General features: G+C 38.7%; 1 protein-coding gene and 1 long non-coding RNA gene across 3 annotated transcripts in view; one reads left to right on the top strand and one right to left on the bottom strand.

Annotated features, from left to right (window-relative positions):
* The window catches only part of LOC110950242 (uncharacterized), a 39207-nt gene extending 37358 nt beyond the window's left edge, over window positions 1-1849 (bottom strand). The window contains exons 1-2 of the long non-coding RNA XR_007947442.1: window positions 1740-1849; window positions 991-1117 (exon numbers count right to left, since the gene is read on the bottom strand). This is a non-coding gene — a long non-coding RNA (uncharacterized LOC110950242). The remainder of the gene's footprint in view (window positions 1-990; window positions 1118-1739) is intronic.
* LOC110950256 (triadin) overlaps window positions 1-20923 on the top strand; it is a 37036-nt gene extending 16113 nt beyond the window's left edge. Inside the window, exons 8-32 of one of the 2 annotated variants that reach the window (XM_051960534.1) lie at window positions 1004-1135; window positions 1850-2056; window positions 2136-2198; window positions 4242-4280; window positions 4617-4658; window positions 4772-4840; window positions 4981-5016; window positions 5138-5179; window positions 5281-5334; window positions 5479-5526; window positions 5624-5905; window positions 7276-7323; window positions 7416-7454; window positions 7629-7661; window positions 7834-7881; window positions 7965-8006; window positions 9734-9781; window positions 9935-9982; window positions 10085-10132; window positions 10286-10402; window positions 10795-10830; window positions 11460-11504; window positions 11596-11622; window positions 14804-14848; window positions 15304-20923. In XM_051960534.1, the coding sequence (XP_051816494.1) occupies window positions 1004-1135; window positions 1850-2056; window positions 2136-2198; window positions 4242-4280; window positions 4617-4658; window positions 4772-4840; window positions 4981-5016; window positions 5138-5179; window positions 5281-5334; window positions 5479-5526; window positions 5624-5905; window positions 7276-7323; window positions 7416-7454; window positions 7629-7661; window positions 7834-7881; window positions 7965-8006; window positions 9734-9781; window positions 9935-9982; window positions 10085-10132; window positions 10286-10402; window positions 10795-10830; window positions 11460-11504; window positions 11596-11622; window positions 14804-14848; window positions 15304-15452 (1787 nt within the window). In that variant the 3' untranslated portion in view covers window positions 15453-20923. The remainder of the gene's footprint in view (window positions 1-1003; window positions 1136-1849; window positions 2057-2135; window positions 2199-4241; window positions 4281-4616; window positions 4659-4771; window positions 4841-4980; window positions 5017-5137; window positions 5180-5280; window positions 5335-5478; window positions 5527-5623; window positions 5906-7275; window positions 7324-7415; window positions 7455-7628; window positions 7662-7833; window positions 7882-7964; window positions 8007-9733; window positions 9782-9934; window positions 9983-10084; window positions 10133-10285; window positions 10403-10794; window positions 10831-11459; window positions 11505-11595; window positions 11623-14803; window positions 14849-15303) is intronic. The other variant, XM_051960533.1, reaches the window with a different exon arrangement.

Genomic DNA, 20923 nt, shown 5'->3' with positions numbered 1-20923 from the left:
CTCTAAGGTGATTGCTCCTAAAAATTAAGTCGCTCTTAATGATATACTTAATTACTATAATTATGAGCACTGAATATTACATTCAAAGAGGACTTTAAATCCTGATCTCAAGGTGAAGAAAAATGTAGTCTTTTTGCCAGTTTCATTGGAATTTGATTTTAAATCAACTGACACTGAAATCTGAGTCTGAATTACACACAATATAAAACGTTGCTGCATTTACCAGTAACATTATTAACTCAGCCCAACGTGTGCAAATAATGTTTGCAATCTAAGAGGTTTTGTCTGAGATTTTTTTTTATCTTGCAATTTAATTAAGTGGTGGGAATTGGTCCATTGAATTACTTGTTAGAATGTAGGGCTGCATAGTATTTAAAATAACTGACAACTTAAAGATAGTGTGGGTTTAACTGTGGCCAAAGCTCTACATGTTTACTGCATGATCTGTTCTTATATAGAACTCAAGTCTCACATCGAAGCCCCAAGCAGCCAACATTTTATTTTCTCACTACAATGTTCTTACTTCAATAATCATCTGATAAAGTGCCATTTTCTAACAAAGACCTTTCTGTTTTTAGTCCTCATGAATTAAGTGGACAGTCAGATTCATGTCTGTTGTGTTGCTGAACTACAAGTCCACCGTAGCTGTATAATATTCCACTCAGCCTGAAACTCTGTTTCATGTTGTGCTCCAGACTTTCCATACATCTTTGGGAGGGCAACTCGATCTGGCTTTGCACTCATCATACAGAGCTTTGGGGTGCTGATATAAACGGTCATTTGTGTTGCTTGTGTGATGGCAACAGCACACTGCTCACCGGGTGCCTATTTTTGGTCAGCCTTTCTGTTGCCCAAATTAATTAATATCATTATAGCATCAGGTTGCTGATGTGTGTTTTAGTTGTTTCATTTTTATTTATTTTTCACATCATTCCAGTTCTCGAATGTTTAGCGTGTCACAATACATGTGAATGTGTATTTATACTTTACTGTGTGTTTGAAGCTGCCACAGCATCGGTGCTCACTGTCCAGGAGGAGGCAGCAAAGACTGAGGCAGACGACGATGATGAAGAGGACGAGCTTGAACAGGCTGAAGATGAAGACAAGACTGAAGAAGCTGAAATAGAGCAAACTGGTGAGAAGCACATTGTCATTGTGGTTGCTGTGATTTGTTAACGTATATGGTTGTTCTGTCAATCTGTTGACTTGAATGAGCTTCCACACTTCCTAAAATCTTCTGTAAAAATCTATGATGAGCATTATTCTCTTAGCTAAAATAGCAACAGTAAATTATTTTGTACTGGTTGTACGACAAATTTAGACACACCTATAATAATACAATATATAGAATCCTTTTTTAAAAGCAGCAAAATGTCTTTTACAGAGAAAATTATTGCTATGGAAGAGTGGGCAACAAAAAAAATTAATATTTCAGTCACAGTGCTTTATTATCTCTCGCTTCAGTCAGACATCTACAGTTCAGTGGAGCTTAGAATCCTCAAACCTTTCCTGCAGAAAGACTCTCAGTGGTGAAGCCAAAGCCAAGACCAGCCAACACTACAGCACTGTCAAATGGAGCTTATATGGTTGGTTTAAAAATGTAGTAAATCTTATTGCTATTTTCTCTTCTTGTTCTCCTGCAATCTGTTGCAGCTTTTTAACCAAATGTCTTATTTTTATGCTGGAAACAAATAAGTCTTAGAATCTGATATTTTACTGCAGCATTATGTTGCCCTTACCAAGGTAGGAAAACTCACATCCTGTCAGTTCATCCATCCACAGCTGTACAACAAGATCCTATAAATGAATGTCAATCTCTGTTCGAGTGACTTTCTGCTTTCACCATCAGTTACCAGCCAGCCTGTTGCTCCTGAGGAGGAGGATGGAGAGGACGAAGAGCCAGCGACCAAAGAGCCTCGGAAATCTGTCGATGAACCTGAAGATAAGAAAGAGGAGTATGATGAAGATGATGATGATGATGATAAGAAGGCAACAGTGGATGTGATGAAACCTGTGCCTGAACCGGAGGAAGAAGCACCAAAGACTGAACCCACAGGTCAGAACCCACAGATAGCTACAGAAGTTCTTTCATATTTGTCTTCTGTGTACTGAAACTTTATGCTTTGTGATTTCAGTGTGCCCCTGTATGCTTGCTGCAAAGACCAAAGAGTCTTCCACGAAGTCTGCAGACACAAAAGGTTTGTATTATGCATTTTTATGTACCACACTGCTCGGGGAATAAATTTATTGTGTTGAGTATTATATACAGTGCCTTGTGAAAGTGTTCGGCCCCTTGAACTTTTCAACCTTTCGCCACATTTCAGGCTTCAAACATAAAGATATAAAATTTTAATTTTTTGTCAAGAATCAACAACAAGTGGGACACAATCGTGAAGTGGAACGAAATTCATTGGATATTTTAAACTTTTTTTAACAAATAAAAACCTGAAAAGTGGGGCGTGCAATATTATTCGGCCCCCTTGCATTAATACTTTGTAGCGCCACCTTTTGCTGCAATTACAGCTGCAAGTCGCTTGGGGTATGTCTCTATCAGTTTTGCACATCGAGAGACTGAAATTCTTGCCCATTCTTCCTTGCAAAACAGCTCGAGCTCAGTGAGGTTGGATGCAGAGCGTTTGTGAACAGCAGTCTTTAGCTCTGCCCACAGATTCTCGATTGGATTCAGGTCTGGACTTTGACTTGGTCATTCTAACACCTGGATACATTTATTTGTGAACCATTCCATTGTAGATTTGGCTTTATGTTTTAGATCATTGTCCTGTTGGAAGATAAATCTCCGTCCCAGTCTCAGGTCTTTTGCAGACTCCAACAGGTTTTCTTCCAGAATGGTCCTGTATTTGGCTCCATTCATCTTCCCATCAATTTTAACCATCTTCCCTGTCCCTGCTGAAGAAAAGCAGGCCCAAACCATGAGGCTGCCACCACCATGTTTGACAGTGGGGATGGTGTGTTCAGGGTGATGAGCCGTGTTGCTTTTACGCCAAACACACCGTTTTGCATTGTGGCCAAAAAGTTTCATTTTGGTTTCATCTGACCAGAGCACCTTCTTCCACATGTTTGGTGTGTCTCCCAGGTGGCTTGTGGGAAACTTCAAACGAGACTTTTTATGGATATCTTTGAGAAATGGCTTTCTTCTTGCCACTCTTCCATAAAGGCCAGATTTGTGCAGTGTACGACTGATTGTTGTCCTATGGACAGACTCTCCCACCTCAGCTGTAGATCTCTGCAGTTCATCCAGAGTGACCATGGGCCTCTTGGCTGCATCTCTGATCAGTCTTCTCCTTGTTGGAGGTGAAAGTTTAGAGGGACGGTTGGGTCATGGTAGATTTGCAGTGGTCTGATACTCCTTCCATTTCAATATGATTGCTTGCACAGTGCTCCTTGAGATGTTTAAAGCTTGGGAAATCTTTTTGTATCCAAATCCGGCTTTAAACTTCTCCACAACAGTATCTCGGACTTGCCTGGTGTGTTCCTTGGTCTTCATGATGCTCTCTGCACTTTAAACAGAACCCTGAGACTATCACAGAGCAGGTGCATTTATACGGAGACTTGATTACACACAGGTGGATTCTATTTATCATCATCAGTCATTTAGGACAACATTGGATCATTCAGAGATCCTCACTGAACTTCTGGAGTGAGTTTGCTGCACTGAAAGTAAAGGGGCCGAATAATATTGCACACCCCACTTTTCAGTTTTTTATTTGTTAAAAAAGTATAAAATATCCAATAAATTTCGTTCCACTTCACGATTGTGTCCCAGTTGTTGTTGATGCTTGACAAAAAATTAAAATTTTACATCTTTATGTTTGAAGCCTGAAATGTGGCGAAAGGTTGAAAAGTTCAAGGGGGCCGAATACTTTCACAAGGCACTGTACATACCACATGTGCGACCAAAAACAGAAGCAAATGAGAAGTCACATTGTTGCAAGACAAGCTGACAAATCCACTGAAATGCATAGTAAAGAGATTATAGAGCACCCAAACAACTACTGCAATGTGTGTTTGGAAGCTCTGTTAAGACAAGACACATTCGTATCGTATCATATCCCATCATAAAGTATTGTATTGTTTCATATCATTTTGTATCCTGTCCTGTCCTGTTGTATCGCATCGTATTATATCTTGTCGCATCCTATCAAATCCTGTCCTATTGCATCGTATCGTATAGTTTTACATCCTCGACTTTGCAAATGAAGGTCTGGTTTTTGTGTTTGCAGATGCTCCCAGGAGGGTTTCAGCTGTGAGAAGGAAAAAGGGTAAGGATGACTAATGATTTTGAAGCTGTCTCTATTAATGTCACCAAGCAAAACTTTGAAAAAAAAAAAGAAAAAGAAATTGTATGTGTTCAAGTTCACTTGTGAAAATAAAGCTGATATTGTAGGGTAACTGCAGTTTCTAAGCTGAAACTAAAAATGCTTTGTGGAGGCTGGCTTGGAGGTAAATGGCAGAATTTAGGGCAGGAAAGTCCTTAGTCCTTTTGTGCGGCTATAATGTGGTAGCTGTAGTGAAACACTGTGATGCAGAACCAAGTGAAGGCCCTTCACATGGTTTAGTATCCATTTTTATTCATTATGATCATGTTTCAATTTAAGAGCGGGCACCTGTAAAGACAGAAGAAAAGCCCAAAAGAAAAGGTAAAACTGATCACCATCTTTGTATCACCTTTATCTTGAAACTTAGCATATTTATTCATGCTGATCCTTACCATGGTGTGATAAATACAGTCATGTCAATGTGTTGTATCCAGCTCTTCCCAGAATTGCAGGTCTGCAACCCAGAATCAAGAGGATCATGAGGACTTCTCCTCTTCTCAGAGGTACGGATATTTAATGCAGACATATAACAGTGAAAAGAGATTTGTCTGTCATTAGCAGAACATATATTTTAACACGTTTTCACAGTTTTGACATGAATTTCTGTTGGAATTAATAAAGTTTTATCTTATCTTCTATAAAGTGAAAAGAGAGGAGAAGACCAAGACTCCCAAAACAGGTGAGTGAACCATTCCACTACTAATAAGTCACATTCACCATCATTTTGTGATGACGGACAGAGAACGTATTGTACTTCAAATACAAACCAATTGCTGTTGGTGTTTGGTCCTAATTTACAGAGACCAAAAAACAAGAACAGGACACTGAATCTGGACAAGAAGGTAAAAACCCCACCATTTTCATTATTCACAATCACACTGAATTCTGATTGTTGCCTTGGATTATAAATAAACACAAACCTGTTATTTTGTTTTTATTACAGTTGGACCTTGCAAACCTGCACCTGTCTATTGTCCATCCCCACCTGGATGGTACGGTAAGTGGCAACGAATTCAGCTATCCATTTAAATGATATTCTGCAGGGAAAATTATAACCTGCAGATGATTGTCTGCTTCACTTATGCCGATTTCTCCTATTCATCAGAATAAATGTCAAGTTTGCTGTTTCTTTTTCTTTCAGTTCATCACGTAGTCACAGACAATCCATACCCTCCTCCGACCATGCCAGGTATTTACCCTGCTGTCATATCAGCTTTAAGTGTTTCGATCAGTGTGAGTATTGCTTTCTCTGCTGGAAGATTAAAACATAATTTTACCATTTTCAGCTCCGTCTGCTCCTGTTCTGACCGCCCACCCCGTCCCTCCTGGAGCTCCATCCACACAGTCTCTTTATCAACAGCAACCTCCTCCACCACCGATGCACCCGCTGTACGCACAGTATCTTCCATATCCACCAATGATGCAGCCAATGATGCCGCCTCCACCCGAATCCGCTCAGCCAGTCCAGCCAGCCCAGGCTGCGCAGCCAGAAGCCCCAGAACAAGCCACCCCTGTTCAGCCCGAGGTCCCGACTCCAGCTGCCGAAGCCCAGCCTGCTGCAGTTCCAGGTTAGGGTCAGGAGGAGTTCAGAGTTTAAACACCGGTTGATAATGCTTTAGCCTTATATTTTGTTCTATTTATTTGATTAATTGTTCCTACAGTCTCAAACCTGCCTGTCAGTGTGTTTTATGCAAGTCAAGTTCACATTTTTAAAACATTAAATATTTGAATGAGATGTGAAAAAAAAAAAAAAATCAAATCCAAACATAATACTTTAATTTCAAAGCTAAATTTTCAGTATCTTGAAAATGTTACTTATATCTTAATGTTACTGAAATAATCCTGTGAATCTTACATTAGTTACAATAATAAAACTACCTGCCTAATGTTGGATAGGTCCCTCTATTGCTGTCAAAACAGCTCTGGTTCATACAGGCCTTAACTCCACAGACCTCTGAATGTGCACTGTGGTATCAGGTGTTACGTTGCCTTGTTTTCCCAGAATATTCAACAGATGCTTGATGGCGTGAGATCTGGATGATTTGGAGGCAGAGTCAACATCTAAAACTCTTTGTGATGTTCCCCAAAACATCACTGAGCAATTTCTGCTGTGGGGCAGTGAGCGTTATGCTGCTGAAACAGGACCCTGCTCTCAGTGGGAACACCACTGCTATGAAGGGGGAAACGTGGTCTGCAAATATGATGCAACATGTCAAAGTAACATCTACACAAATGCCAGCAGAACACTGGCCAGAGCATTTTGCTGCCACTGCTGGCTTTCCTTCTTACCATAATGCATTCACTGCCTTCTCTTCCCCAAGGAAATAATGGGCATGTACCCTGCAAGACCTGTCGTTTTAAACATGTTCTCATCCAGTTGTCTAACTATCACTACGGGGTCCTTATCCAAGTCGCCCACATCAAGAACTGACTTCATGCTTGCTGCCTAATATATGTCCGATAGATGGGACTGTAATGAGATATTATGTCTCATTAGTGTATGTATTAGTGTGTATACATACACTATCATTCAAAAGTTTGGAGTCACCCAGACAACTTCATGATTTCCATGAAACTCACACTTTTGTTCATGTGCTAACATAATTGCACAAGGGTTTTACAATCATCAATGAGCCTTTCAACATCATTAGCTAACACAATATAGCATTAGAACAGGAGTGATGCTTGCTGGAAATGTTCCTCTGTACCCCTATGTAGATATTCCATTAAAAATCAGCTGTTTCCAGCTAGAATAGTCATTTACCACATTAACAATGTCTAGACTGTATTTTTGATTCACTTAATGTTATCATCACTGAAAAGAAAACTGCTTTTCTTTCAAAAATAAGAACAAATTTTTCATTTTCACAATAAAATTAAATGTTGCTTTTGAAAACAACTATAATTAAAGAAAAAAACAACTCTTTTTTTCTTCAAGAACCAGAGATGGTTGAGGAAGAAGTGAAGGCTGCTTCCACTAAGAAAGGTACAAACTACTTAATGTGCTAAACTTGCATGCATAATTACTTTCCACTTAATTACAACAGTGAACAATAATTAGGATCTTGTCATTTTCAGCTGCAGCAAAGAAAACCAAGGCTGCTGATTCAGAGAAAGGTACTGTGTGCTTCTCCACACCCACTAAACACCTAATTTGCCCCCTAACCGGAATATTTCCCTGTAACAAACTACAGCTGCAGAACACAGCAATGATGTACAATGTGCTATATGAATGCATTCATTAAGGAAAATTAACTTTGCATACCCATTTCACTGCAATTACCCCCTCAGAGCCAGCAGCAGCCAAAGACAAAGCCAAGAAAGGTAATTCATGTTTACTGCTGGTTAATTTGGTATTTTCACTATCGTGCACTTGAGTGTTGTTACAAATGATACAGACCGCAATATGAGCTGTACTCTGTGGTAAATATACAAACACATTTACACACACGAAGATATGAAGAACATCATTCAACTTTTTTTTTTTCAATTCTAGATGCTGCTGTTTCGAAAGACAAAAGCAAAGCAGCCACTGCAAAAAAAGGTGAATATCAACTATGCGTACCTTTTATATGATTATAAACCACATTTAAATGTTTACGCAAACCTGTGTGTCTGTTGCTACAGAGCCTGCTGCAAAAAAGGAGAAAGCCAAAGCGGCTAAGAAAGGTAAAGAACATGTTGGTAGATTCTATAAAATATGTACAATACAAACATTCAGTTTTTTTCTTATTTGGTTCCAATACACACGTGGACAAAATTGTTGGTACCCCTCAGTTAAAGAAGGAAAAACCCACAATTCTCACTGAAATCACTTGAAACTCACAAAAGTAACAATAAATAAAAATTGATTGAAAATTAAATAATCAAAATCAGCCATCACTTTTGAATTGTTGATTAACATAATTATTTAAAAAAACAAACTAATGAAATAGGGCTGGACAAAAATGATGGTACCCATAACTTAATATTTTGTTGCACAACCTTTTGAGGCAATCACTGCAATTAAACGATTTCTGTATTTGTCAATGAGCGTTCTGCAGCTGTCAACAGGTATTTTGGCCCACTCCTCATGAGCAAACAGCTCCAGTTGTCTCAGGTTTGATGGGTGTCTTCTCCAAATGGCATGTTTCAGCTCCTTCCACATATGTTCAATGGGATTCAGATCTGGGCTCATAGAAGGCCACTTTAGAATAGTCCAACGCTTTTCTCTCAGCCATTCTTGGGTGTTTTTGGCTGTGTGTTTTGGATCGTTGTCCTGTTGGAAGACCCATGACCTGCGACTGAGACCAAGCTTTCTGACACTAGGCAGCACATTTCTCTCCAGAATGCCTTGATAGTCTTCAGATTTCATCGTACCTTGCACACTTTCAAGACACCCTGTGCCAGAGGCAGCAAAGCAGCCCCAAAACATTACTGAGCCTCCTCCATGTTTCACCGTAGGGACAGTGTTCTTTTCTTCGTATGCTTGGTTTTTGAGTCTATGAACATAGAGTTGATGTGCCTTACCAAAAAGCTCCAGTTTGGTCTCATCTGTCCAAAGGACATTCTCCCAGAAGCTTTGTGGCTTGTCAACATGTATTTTTGCAAATTCCAGTCTCGCTTTTTTATGATTTTTTTTCAGCAGTGGTGTCCTCCTTGGTCGTCTCCCATGAAGTCCACTTTGGCTCAAACAACGACGAATGGTGCGATCTGACACTGATGTACCTTGGCCTTGGAGTTCACCTTTAATTTCTTTGGAGGTTGCTCTGGGCTCTTTGGATACAATTCCAACGATCCGTCTCTTCAATTTGTCATCAATTTTCCTCTTGCGGCCACGTCCAGGGAGGTTGGCTACTGTCCCGTGGGTCTTGAACTTCTGAATAATATGAGCCACTGTTGTCACAGGAACTTCAAGCTGTTTAGAGATGGTCTTATAGCCTTTACCTTTAAGATGTTTGTCTATAATTTTTTTTCGGATGTCCTGGGACAATTCTCTCCTTCGCTTTCTGTTGTCCATGTTCAGTGTGGTACACACCTTTTCACCAAACAGCAGGGTGACTACTTGTCTCCCTTTAAATAGGCAGACTGACTGATTATGAGTTTGGAAACACCTGTGATGTCAATTAAATGACACACCTGAGTTAATCATGTCACTCTGGTCAAATAGTTTTCAATCTTTTATAGAGGTACCATCATTTTTGTCCAGCCCTATTTCATTAGTTTGTTTTTTTTAATAATTATGTTAATCAACAATTCAAAAGTAATGGCTGTTTTTGATTATTTAATTTTCAATCAATTTTTATTTATTGTTACTTTTGTGAGTTTCAAGTGATTTCAGTGAGAATTGTGGGTTTTTCCTTCTTTAACTGAGGGGTACCAACAATTTTGTCCACGTGTGTATGTGTTTTGTATAGAGCCACCTGTGAAAGAGAAAGCCAAATCTGCTGCAGCTCCTAAGAAAGGTAAAAGACCATATAATGTTGTAGAATTTGTAGTATTTCCAAAATTAAATGCAATCTGACATAACCCTCTTTCATGTGAAGGCGAAGCTAACATTTTAACAAGAAAACAAATTATTCTAGCTGCTAATCACAACTCTTTCCTCATTATGTCAGAGCCTGCAGCTGTTCGACAGAGGAGGAAATCAGCTTCTGAAAAGACAGGTAATACCACACACTGACATTCATTCATTTGCATAAAGCCAATCATCAGTCATGTCAGTGACATGAAAGATGATTGCAAACTAATTGTTTTTCTCCCCTCAGAAGCATCATCTGTCAAGAGCAAAGTCAAGACATCTGCAGCAGTGACAGGTAAAGCTTTGACCATGCATGATGAAAATTAAAATTCTCACCCGGTTGAAGATTTTCTCACCTGCAGCATTTTTTTTCTATTATGCACATGGCATTAACTCACAATTTCATTCACTATCAGTTTAAATCTCTGAATTAATTTGCATTAAACAGATGCAGAACGGCATCCACAGCCAATCAGACTAAGACCAAGACTAGAAGCCTTCAAGAGGGCGAATGTTACCTCTCCGGCCAAAGAGGAGAAACCTGCCAGATCTTCATCTGAAACAGGTCATTTGTCAGCGTTTGCTCTCATGTTTTTCTCTCTAGTATCCTCTTCTTTCTCTCTTTTACCTCACCTCAACTGGTCGAGGCATACAGCTGCCCTCCTTGCACCTGGTTCTCCCACAGATTTCTTTCTTCTGGAATGGACTTTGATTCTTCCCACTGTGGCCAATGAGCTGCTCGAAGAGTATTGTTTGGGAGTGTTGTGTTTTTCTCTATAATGCAACATTGTAAGGTCCAGACTATGGCAGGTGTCCTGAGCTAACTTAAAGAAAAACACTGAATTGTACTAAATGTTTCTTTTGCTAAAGAGGGACCCAAATTATCTACTGTTAGCGCTTTGTGTTTCAGTGTTCTGAAGCCTAAGGTTGGTAACAGTGATGTCTTTTTATTTATAGCCAAGACAAGATCAAAATTATTGGCAGAGAAGAAAAGTAAGTTTGTATTTTTATGTCTGCTTTGGGTGCTTGTAGGTTAATCCTACATGTTGACTTTGTTACACTGATGGCATTCTTGATGTTTGGGGAGAAGACTCAATAGGGACATCAAGAAGGTAGAAGTTCCATTTTGTTGCTGTCTTCCCTGAGTTTAACCAATCAGCATTGTGGCCAGCACAACATTTTTTTCATGGTCACTCAGAATACTCCAGGGCAGTTAGTCTTTCTTTTGCTCTGAAATGGACCTAATTTGTTGCAAGCTAGGGTATGCTAGCATGTAAAACAAGTTTCATAAATGTGTTATTTGGCTTTGGGTTAAATTTTAAGAATCTGAACAAATAAATAAGTAGAAGTCAAACACAGGAAAAGAAGGAAGGAGGGTGAATTCTTCTCAGAGAAAAGCTCTTGAAACATGTTGACATCTTTCATGGCAAATGACACCTCTTGGAAAGAGACGCAGATTACGTGATTAAATGGGCTGTTTTATGCATGATATAGTTCTAATTAGGGACACGTCAAGCCATATTATGCTGAGAGGGGAATAATATCGCAAGAATATTGAATGTACACCACAATTACGGAGAGTTATTTGGCAGGCTGTAATAGGGCTGTCTCTTTTCTCACAGGCAAAGCAGAGAAGGCTGAAAAGAAGTCTGTCAAAAAGGCTCAAGGTATGGATTTAAAGTAGAGAAAGTGAATCTGATGTGGGCTGAGTACATTTCACACTGAGTGCCTTCATTTTTCTTCTCTCTCAATTTTTAGATAAAGAGAAACAACCACCACAAGCTCGTAAGTATGACCTAATCAAAGTTATTTATCCTCACATAATACCCAGTCATTTCAGTGACTATCAACATGTATCTGAAGAGGTCAAAGGCGAGATTGTTGGTATTTATTGCGGCAGATCTTTTATTGAAAAGGCTTCATCAGTTCTATTCAAGACCTTCAGACATTCAAACCTCTTCATTAATGTCACCTGTGGATCATTAAGCTCATCATGTTGGAAGTCACATGGTTTAAGATGGAGGATGTTAGACTTTATGTTGCTCATATCCTCCTCAACTGTTGTTGTAGCTTGACAACAGCATCCTTTTGTCAAGCTGGGGCATTTCCTACATAACCTTTAAGAGACTCAGGGCATTTCCTACTTATTCCACTGATATGCAGAGGTGGAAAAAATGAAAGAATAAGTTCTACAGCAAAATGTCAATTATTTATCTTTTTCTAGATTGCTAATTCTGATGCAACAATCTGTAGACAGTCTTTTATTGTTGTAGCTTATCAAGATAGAACTAGTTTCTTTAATTTATAGTTTGTTCCTTAAGCTACTAGCTCCCAATCTATAGGGGTGTCAAGATAAAAATTAAGGGATCACGAGTTATGAACCCATACGATAGTGATCACGTAATTCTTCCATCCTAACAGATGAACAGAAGCCTAAGTAGTGAACATGTGTGTTGATTATCAGTGTATTGGTGCTACAGGGCAATGCCTAGGAATTTATGACGGCGTTATCATATAAATCACCTTTAATTTAACATTTCCATCATTTAAATGAACTGATAAAGCCTCTTGGATGAATGGAAAAACACAACTACATAAATCCGACTTATTACCTTTGGATTTTCAATTCTCTGATGACTGAAGCTACAAAGACACACAGTGGTGCTATTAATTGCTTTATTTTCTGACAGTAATGCTTTATATCATATGCTTGTTGTTAATAGAGAATGGGAAAAGAGCTTCCTGTAAGGCCTGAGGTATTCAGTTAATTTTCACCATCTTTCCACTGGTTAATTCAATATGAAGAGACATTCACTTTAATGACATTAGGAACATAAGTGATTAGAATTTAATGAGATGAGCTGATTGGGACCAGATTACTGGCCCTTTGAGCTGCTTTGAATTATTGGAGGAGATTATGGCCTTTGATGAATATAGCAACAATAATACTTAGCTGGATTGATTAAATCCATGAACCAAAACACATTAAATTGGGGTATTAGTGGTCTGTTCTTATTGAGTCATCCAGTGGATTATCAACACTCCCTCACTGCCCCGAGTGACTCCACAATTTCCTAATATCTGACACAGCTGCTCCTGTTTCTTATGGTTGAGATCAAAACATTTTTGATTTCTTTGGTTCAAAGCAAAGTTTAAAGGTTAACATGAAGCATTTTATGATTTTGGTATAGAAAAATAATGTTTTTGTTTTCTGTTTTAACACGTTTGTATGGTATTTTTATATTCTTGAAGACATATCGTGAATGACATCAGCAGTCAATGCTATGACAGAATTTCCACCTTGCTGTATTCAAAAGCCTTAAAACGAGTAACCGAGACCACAAAATCATTAGGAAAATGTTTACTGAGTTAGCAGATTAAGTAAGAAGTTGAACATTTTCTCATAGACTTCTATACGATCAGACTAACTTCTGCTACCAGAGGAGTCACCCCCTGCTGGCTGTTAGAAAAAAATGCAGGTTTATGGCACTGACTTTTCAGAATCATATGTTATGTTTACCTTCTATGTATCATCCATGGTTTGAGCAGAATTCTAAGTGTGCTGCTGTGCTCAAGTTGCAGTGAACTGTGGATGCAAAAATAGGCAGGAATCTCATCGATCTGATATTTCAAAGGAAGCATCGATGCAGAATTGCTTCTGAGCCATTTCAAGCAAGAAGGGATTATTTTAATGAAAAAAACTTCCCAATATGTAAATTTGATATACAGACTTGAGTTTATAGAGATTTAATTAGTGTCTGGCAAGGGACTTTAAAGTAGACAAACTAAAATCAGAACAGTGCCTGTAATGATGGGTTTAATATTTTTTTTTGAGATGTCACTGCTTTATAGGCACTACCAACCAGTATATGAATTTTTGAATGATGAAATTACCAGTAATTACCAATAAAGCCAGTCACAGTTCTCTGGAAGAATAACAGACACTGACCTTGAGTAGTTTGGAAAGAAACAGTATCAAGTATATTTTTTAAATCACAAAATGACTAATAAATCATACTGAAACTTGGATTGAATTGAACTGACTCACTGAAGTGAGTCATAATGACAAAAAAGAAAAGTTTTTTAAGAGATGCCCTCGGAGCTTTCCACTCTGTGGTGTGCTATGAATTGGAGAAACAACAGATATTTTGTTGATACATGATGTTTATCTACTGTCAATTCCATCTTGGATAGTGGAAGCTAGACAAGAGTGCTAACTGTTATCATGCAAGTTATTTAAACATCTGCTGAGTGCCTGTGGTAAGGTCGAACAAGTGTTCCCCTGAAAAAACATTAACATTAGTGAAGTTGTCATTGCAGAAAATTGACATTTAAATGTTTCTCTTTTAATGAATGAGACACAAAACCAGTAAAAGCAAATATCCATCCATCCATTGTCTATATACTGCTTAATCCTCATTAGGGTTGCGGGGGGCTGGAATCTATCCCAGCTGATTTAGGGTGAAGGTAGGGGACACCCTGGACAGGTCGCCAGTCTATCACAAGGCTACATATACAGACAAACAGTCACTCTCACATCTACACCTATACAGACAATTTAGAATAACCAATTAACCTGGCTAACATGTTTTTGGACTGTGGGAGGAAGCCGGAGTACCTGGAAAAACCCATGCAGACACAGTGAGAACATGCAAACTCCATGCAGAAAGATTCCAAGCCCAGGCCAGGACGCAAACCGGGGACCTTCTAGCTGTGAGGCGACAGTACTAACCATGGAGACACTGTGCAGCCTACTTATTTCCAGCAAAACAGAATTTCAGTTTTAGCAGCACAACAAAATACATGAATAGAACATCACTGTGTTTGCTGAATGAAACCCAGTCTGCCCTACCTCTCTATCCTCTTGACATGCATGTAGATACACATCCTCTGTATCCTCCTCTCTCAAAGACACACAATCACATGATGCCGATATCTCATTTAGTTTTATTCTTATTTCTTGCAGAAGAGGCCCAGACTGAAGAAAATGTTACAGAAAAGAAGAAACCTGGTAAGAGTTGCAGTAATTGAATGACATTACATGATGATGGTCTATGATGGACAGTTTTATACTCAGCAACCTTTTAAAATGACAGGTACAGGGTTGGGTGTTTTCCTACAAACACCTGTGAGACCTGCAGACATGTGACAAATTCGAGAAAAAAATGAAATAATCAAGGCTTAAGTGGTAGCATTGAGATCAGCATTGCAAGCACAAAAATAGATCAGTCTTTTTATGGAGATAAGGGATTGAGGAGCAGGACAACACCTCAATCACTGCCCTCCCTGTTGTACATCAAAACCACTCTGCCCTTGCCACCTGTTCGTTCTCACTTCTCATGCCCTATCCAGCCTCCTTTTCCTGTCCAGTATAACTAACTGTTATTGCCTGCTAAGATTCAACCACAAACTTTAACCTAAACCATCTCTTTATAAATCACCTACCGATGTTTTGTGTCTTCACAGGCCAGAGATACTTCCAGTGCGTTTATGTCCCGGGCAAAAATGCACAGTACCCTCTACGACCTTTCACCCCAGCCATGTCCCCCACCATGTTGTCCCCTGCCCTCCGGTCAATGCTGGAGCAGAGAGCAGCCAAAGCGTCGGGGCATTAGGACTACAACTCCTCACCTCATTTTATTAACAGCACTGCATCTCCCAGTCCAGCAGGGGGAGATGTTTGAATCTGTGGCATCTTCAGATAGAGAAGACCACCACAGACTCACAGAGAAAAGTGGACAGAACTATTTTGTCTTTAATTTATTGATGTATTTTTTAAGTGGTTGAGCTCCTGGGGTTGATATTTCACATTTTCATTACTTGTTTATGCTTCCTGTGTTTTGCCACCACTACTTGCCACTGCCATGCCTCGCTTGTGTCTTGGATAAAAAATACTGGCACCATTTTGTGAAAAATTTTATAGTTATAGCAGCTATAATGTACATAAAGAACATGTTTATAATTTAGGATGGGATAAAGGGCCACAACTTTGCATGTCAGTTTTTGTTTTTCTTTCCATAACACCTTCTTTACAATGTATTGTTAATTTAAAACAGTTTAAATTTAGCTTAAGTTTTAAAGCAACTTATTTTCAAATTCAGTACTATCTGGAATATGGAAAATATCCTGCACTGAAATGTTAATGGGGAAGTTTACTTTATTAAATTCTGAAAACAAACAACTCAGATTGAATTTTGATGGCTTTAAACATCACTTCAAACGGCATATTCTATTGTTTTACTACACAAACCATTAAATCAGTTTTGTATTCAAACCCTAATATCAAATTTCATAACATAAAAGAACTCTGGATTGACAAGTTTCCACTGTGATCCCCCGCCCCTCAGTTTTTGATTTGAAAACATCAGATTTTACCATCTTGTAGCCTCAAATTCCCTCGCCGGCGCTTGTTTCTTCTGCTTTGCAACAGATTAGCATGCAAATGTTGGAGGGTCAAATCCCAGGAGCTCCCACATTGATCCCAGCTGCATCCCTGTCTCTGATGTGTCTCATCAACACGTAGGTGCACGCTGATGAGCGATGAAACACTCTCTTAGACATGTTAGACTGCATCTTGACCAGTTCACCTTCACAGGTGGTGTTTATTGCCAATTAAAGCTACTTCTGTTATTTTTGATTAAAAAGATAAAGAGATAAAAGACAAGATACATGTAGATACTTTATATACCGCACCGCACTGTGTGACACTAATCAAAATATGGATAATAGGATGAACAATAAAGGTTTGCTTAGATCCAGGAGGCACTGAAAAGACTTTTATAGGCTTATAAACATAAACTCAGTGTAGCGTAGCTGCAATACACATACATTTTTAATGTGTTTGCAAGACCATTATGCTAATGCCAGGTGCAAATTCAGTCAAGGTTCTTGTGTGTGACCTGTAGGGAATCAGCCTCCTCAATATGTTTTATTGATGATTCAATTAAAGGATTCAATGACAGCAATATAATACATTATTGCCTGACAATACCATTTAAAGAGCAGGATTGTCTGGATTTTTTTCTCATAAGCCGAAGACTGCAAGATTGTTTAAAAAAAGAAATGCAATTCATGGACAGTCAATGTCTTCTATTGTTGGTTTTTCATCCAAACTACTTGCATTGACTCTGTCCAAGTCACAAATATCAGATGTTTTAAGTCAGCATGTTCAGAGACAGGGAGTCAGTGCAGGACAAGTTTGATGTGACCAACTCATGAGACGCTGTGATGTTTGCTACAGTGAATGAATGTCATTTGTGTTACTCATCAGCGTATTAAGTCTGATACATTGTCATATTTTCAGTTACCTCACTCATTCATAGCTCTGGTTTTGGGCCTCAGCAACAAGGCTGCCTTGTTGGTGCTACAAAACCTTTGCTGAGGATTACCGGCAGTTTGCTGTTGTCGTCTTACCGAATGGAAACCTGATGCTAAGAGAACCAAAAGGATTTTGTTTTTTACATCAGGAATAATCCTGGGATTCAAACCCACACTGGCCCAGAGTCTGCTGTAATGTTCACTTGATATTAAGAGTTTATTCTTTCTCGATAGTGACAATCTACTAAGTGATTTTATTTCATTCATGTTTGTAACACCAGTTTTGTCAGTTTCACCGTTAGGTAACGTGATAAAGCAGTGCAAGTCACTCATACCGTTGTAATTTTAACCTAGTAAAACCTGGTGAACTGACTTATACCAGCTATTGAAGTGTAGACTGAAGTCTGAGGTAAGGCAGTTGCTAGTCTTTGTTGTGTTGCAAATCTATACACAACTTCACAGCACTAACCTCAAAAAGTGAAACAGAAAGTGAAGCACATTATAGAGATGATGCAAATCTATAAAGATGTGAGGGGAGACAAAAACATGCAAGTTCCATCAGTGCAACCTGAGGTGAAGAAGCATCTTATCCTTCAGCTGTATGTCCCTGTTACAACAGAAATAGCAGATAACTGAAGTTACTGTAGAGTTCTGACTGGAGTGATGTTTACAGAGCTACCTTTGTGTTTGCTGTCTGATCAAATCTCTGCTAGATGTACTGAAAATGTCAACCACGGTTCAGATTTTTGAGTGTGAACTTTGGGTTGAAAAGTCTCAACTGAAACGAGGTTAAGGCAGTTCTGGGCTTTCTGTTGCCGTGCAGGGTTTAGGTCAGCTGGCCTGAAAAATCCAAATATGAAGAGTTGTTTTATGTCCAAATGAGATCTGACAACCATTAGCAGTAGCAGCCTGCTGAGTGTATATGGATATAGGAGTGACCTTTAAAACACACTTTAAAAGGGTCCAGGTGTGAAAGAGATACTGTAGGTGGTTGTTTTTTTTTAAAAGAATCCTATTCCAGCACGGAGATGCAGCAGTTGTGTGGTTGTGCTGTCTGGAGGCCATGAAGATGTATAAAATTAACAGTCAGTAACTGCAGGATACAGCTGTAGCTATATGCTGTAATTATGTTTTTAAGTATTATTAGCAGTGATTTAATGTGACTTAAAGAGGGTTATCATCACATGTAAACAATGCAAACGAAAAGGAACATGGTGCAATCAGAGATCAATCTAATATGATGTCAGTACAAATTTTATGCATTTTCATGTGAAGCTAAAGATGGGAAACCAGGTTCAGCCTTGACTACTGTATGTCTCTGATTACATGTTTTAAATACATGTGTTTGGATGATGCTGTTAAGAGCAGATGATCTGCTTTTACTTATGCATGTTCTGCTGAAAACTACCGTGTGACACTGTTATTATTGTGTTTTACTTTGATGTCTTGCCTACTTTTTTTCATTCTTTGATTCTTCTCTGGTCAGTAGTTATCTGAAACCACAGCTGCACAAAGACCATGTCATAGGTATTGATCTGCGTCTTCCGAGCAGAAAAATGCTGATTTGGTTTTCCAGTAGACGTTTTCTAGACTTTATCCAGGATTAGAATGCTGTTTGATGCTCTTAAAAGTCTGTTCAGTTGTGTAATCGCTACATATTCCAGCTTAATTAACAGCATAAATCTTCTTATTGCCTGCTTCCTACTAACCATTTGACCAACTAAACTACTTAAAGGTTCCCTGCTTAGTCATTGAGCACTGATGGTTTGCAAGAGCTGTATTTCAGGAATCCGTTTCTTAACTGTGTCCATCAGTGTGCACAGAAAAATGCAGATTGGAGTTATGAGCATGGAGTTAAAGACATATTTATACTGATGACTGCAGAGAACAATGGTACAAATATAAGTAGCAATGGAGGGCAAATACATTTTAGCAAGTGTAGTGCACACTGTACATTAAATGAGCCTACCACAGGAGAAAAGTAGCAAGCTAAGCTATACCAATATGGCAAAATTAGTTACTAAATCAGAAACAACTTTTTTATTTGACTTTTTCTGTCCTGTTTTATTCATTTCCCACCTACAGACTTTGTAAAACATGTAGCTAGCTAGTAGTTAGACAGAAAAAGCTATTTGATTCAGAAAATAGCAGGAGCTACAAGAAATGCAGTTAAACTAGTAAGCTTATGCACGTACTTGTAGCAATGTTGCTGCCCAACGCTGAAAACACAATGTTGAGGCCTTTAACATAGAACCAGGCTAGTTTTTTCTTGATCTGTTTCCAGTATTTATGCTAAGCTAAACTGGCAACCTGCTGACTGTAGCTTCATATTGACTAGAGACATTTTAAAGTTAATATCAACTCTCTCAAATCTCTCAATGAGGGGAATAAGCATGTTTCCCCAAATGATAAACTACACAAAGTTGTCAACATTTACTTGAGCATACAAAGTGCCAGACATGTTATCTTATTGTTCTGTTGAATGTGGACTGTCCAGACTGCTGAATGCAGTGTAAACAGTCCAGCAATCTTTTTTCTAATGAATGAGATGGATGTGGGCATGATTGTTTGCAGTGATTAATAGACTGTCAATGTAAAATCAGCTCTGTTTCATGCGTTTGCCGCATTAACACAGTACGCTGCTGTGCACCCAGTGAGAAAAAGAGGGAAAACATGTAGCAGAATAATGCCAGCTGATATTACAGCTGCACATGCTGCTTTGTATCATGTTTGTTAAGACCTCAGTTTTTTAACCCTCTAAGGAATATTCAGATGATATAAAACCAGGTTTATGCTCCATTCAGTGTTTAGGTTTCCTACCTGCTGCAGGAGCTACAGTTCCACAGATAAGGTTTTTAAAAATGATTTGGGTTGCAGCATTTGGTTGGGACTTGCAGAGTAGTAACTCACTGTCCTCTTAAACTCAGTTTTCATTTCATATTTTCTGATGGTGACTCTCTCAGCAGTGACATAGATAACTGTCCTGGGATTTTTGTCACTAAAACCTACAGAATCAGTCTGAAAACCTTCAGTCAGTGGATGATATGGTGATTAGGTTGTAATTACAGCAATAAGGGTGAATTAATTGCTGGAATTGGAAGGTGTATTAATGTCATCTTATCCACAATACAAAAGATATGAGGTTGTGTGGTTGTGTTAGAGGATGATGTATTTATTTTGTTAACAGTTTCTTCTGTTTTCTGCATGATAAGGTCATTTGAACAAAGACTGCAACAGATTTTTTTGAGTTTTATTTCACACAGTTTTAATTCCCTTCCACACAAAGATCACCCTCCAGTGTAAAATACAACCAACAGCAGTCACTCAGATGCTGTACAAAGACTGTAGATAATTTCATTTGTTGCACTCTGGAGACTCAATACTTGGTTAGGTCTCACGCTGAAAGACAAATTCATACAGTGGTTTGTGCAGAAAATGTAATTTATTTTAATTAGAGAGGATATTTTTGTGTTGTTGTAGTTCATCAGGCTGTAATGTGGGCAATAATTTTAGCTATGTTCCATTAGAAAACAGTATGAACTACGTGTTGCATGTCTTATAAAGCAGAGGTGTGTGATGCAGCCACATGATAAGTCAGGCAGCCTGACTGAGTCACATTTCAGGAGCCAGTTAAAGGTCACAAGTGACATTTCAGGCTGTGGAAACATCACTCGAGGGACAATACTGAGAATATCTGCTGTGTAAGATGTAGAGTATGTTCACCACAATGCAGTTTTTGTGTCATAATTTGAATAAATATTTGCAGATA

Source organism: Acanthochromis polyacanthus, chromosome 16 (assembly GCF_021347895.1).
Source record: "Acanthochromis polyacanthus isolate Apoly-LR-REF ecotype Palm Island chromosome 16, KAUST_Apoly_ChrSc, whole genome shotgun sequence".
Lineage (NCBI taxonomy): Eukaryota > Metazoa > Chordata > Actinopteri > Pomacentridae > Acanthochromis > Acanthochromis polyacanthus.
This window is presented reverse-complemented; position numbering and strand designations above follow the sequence as displayed.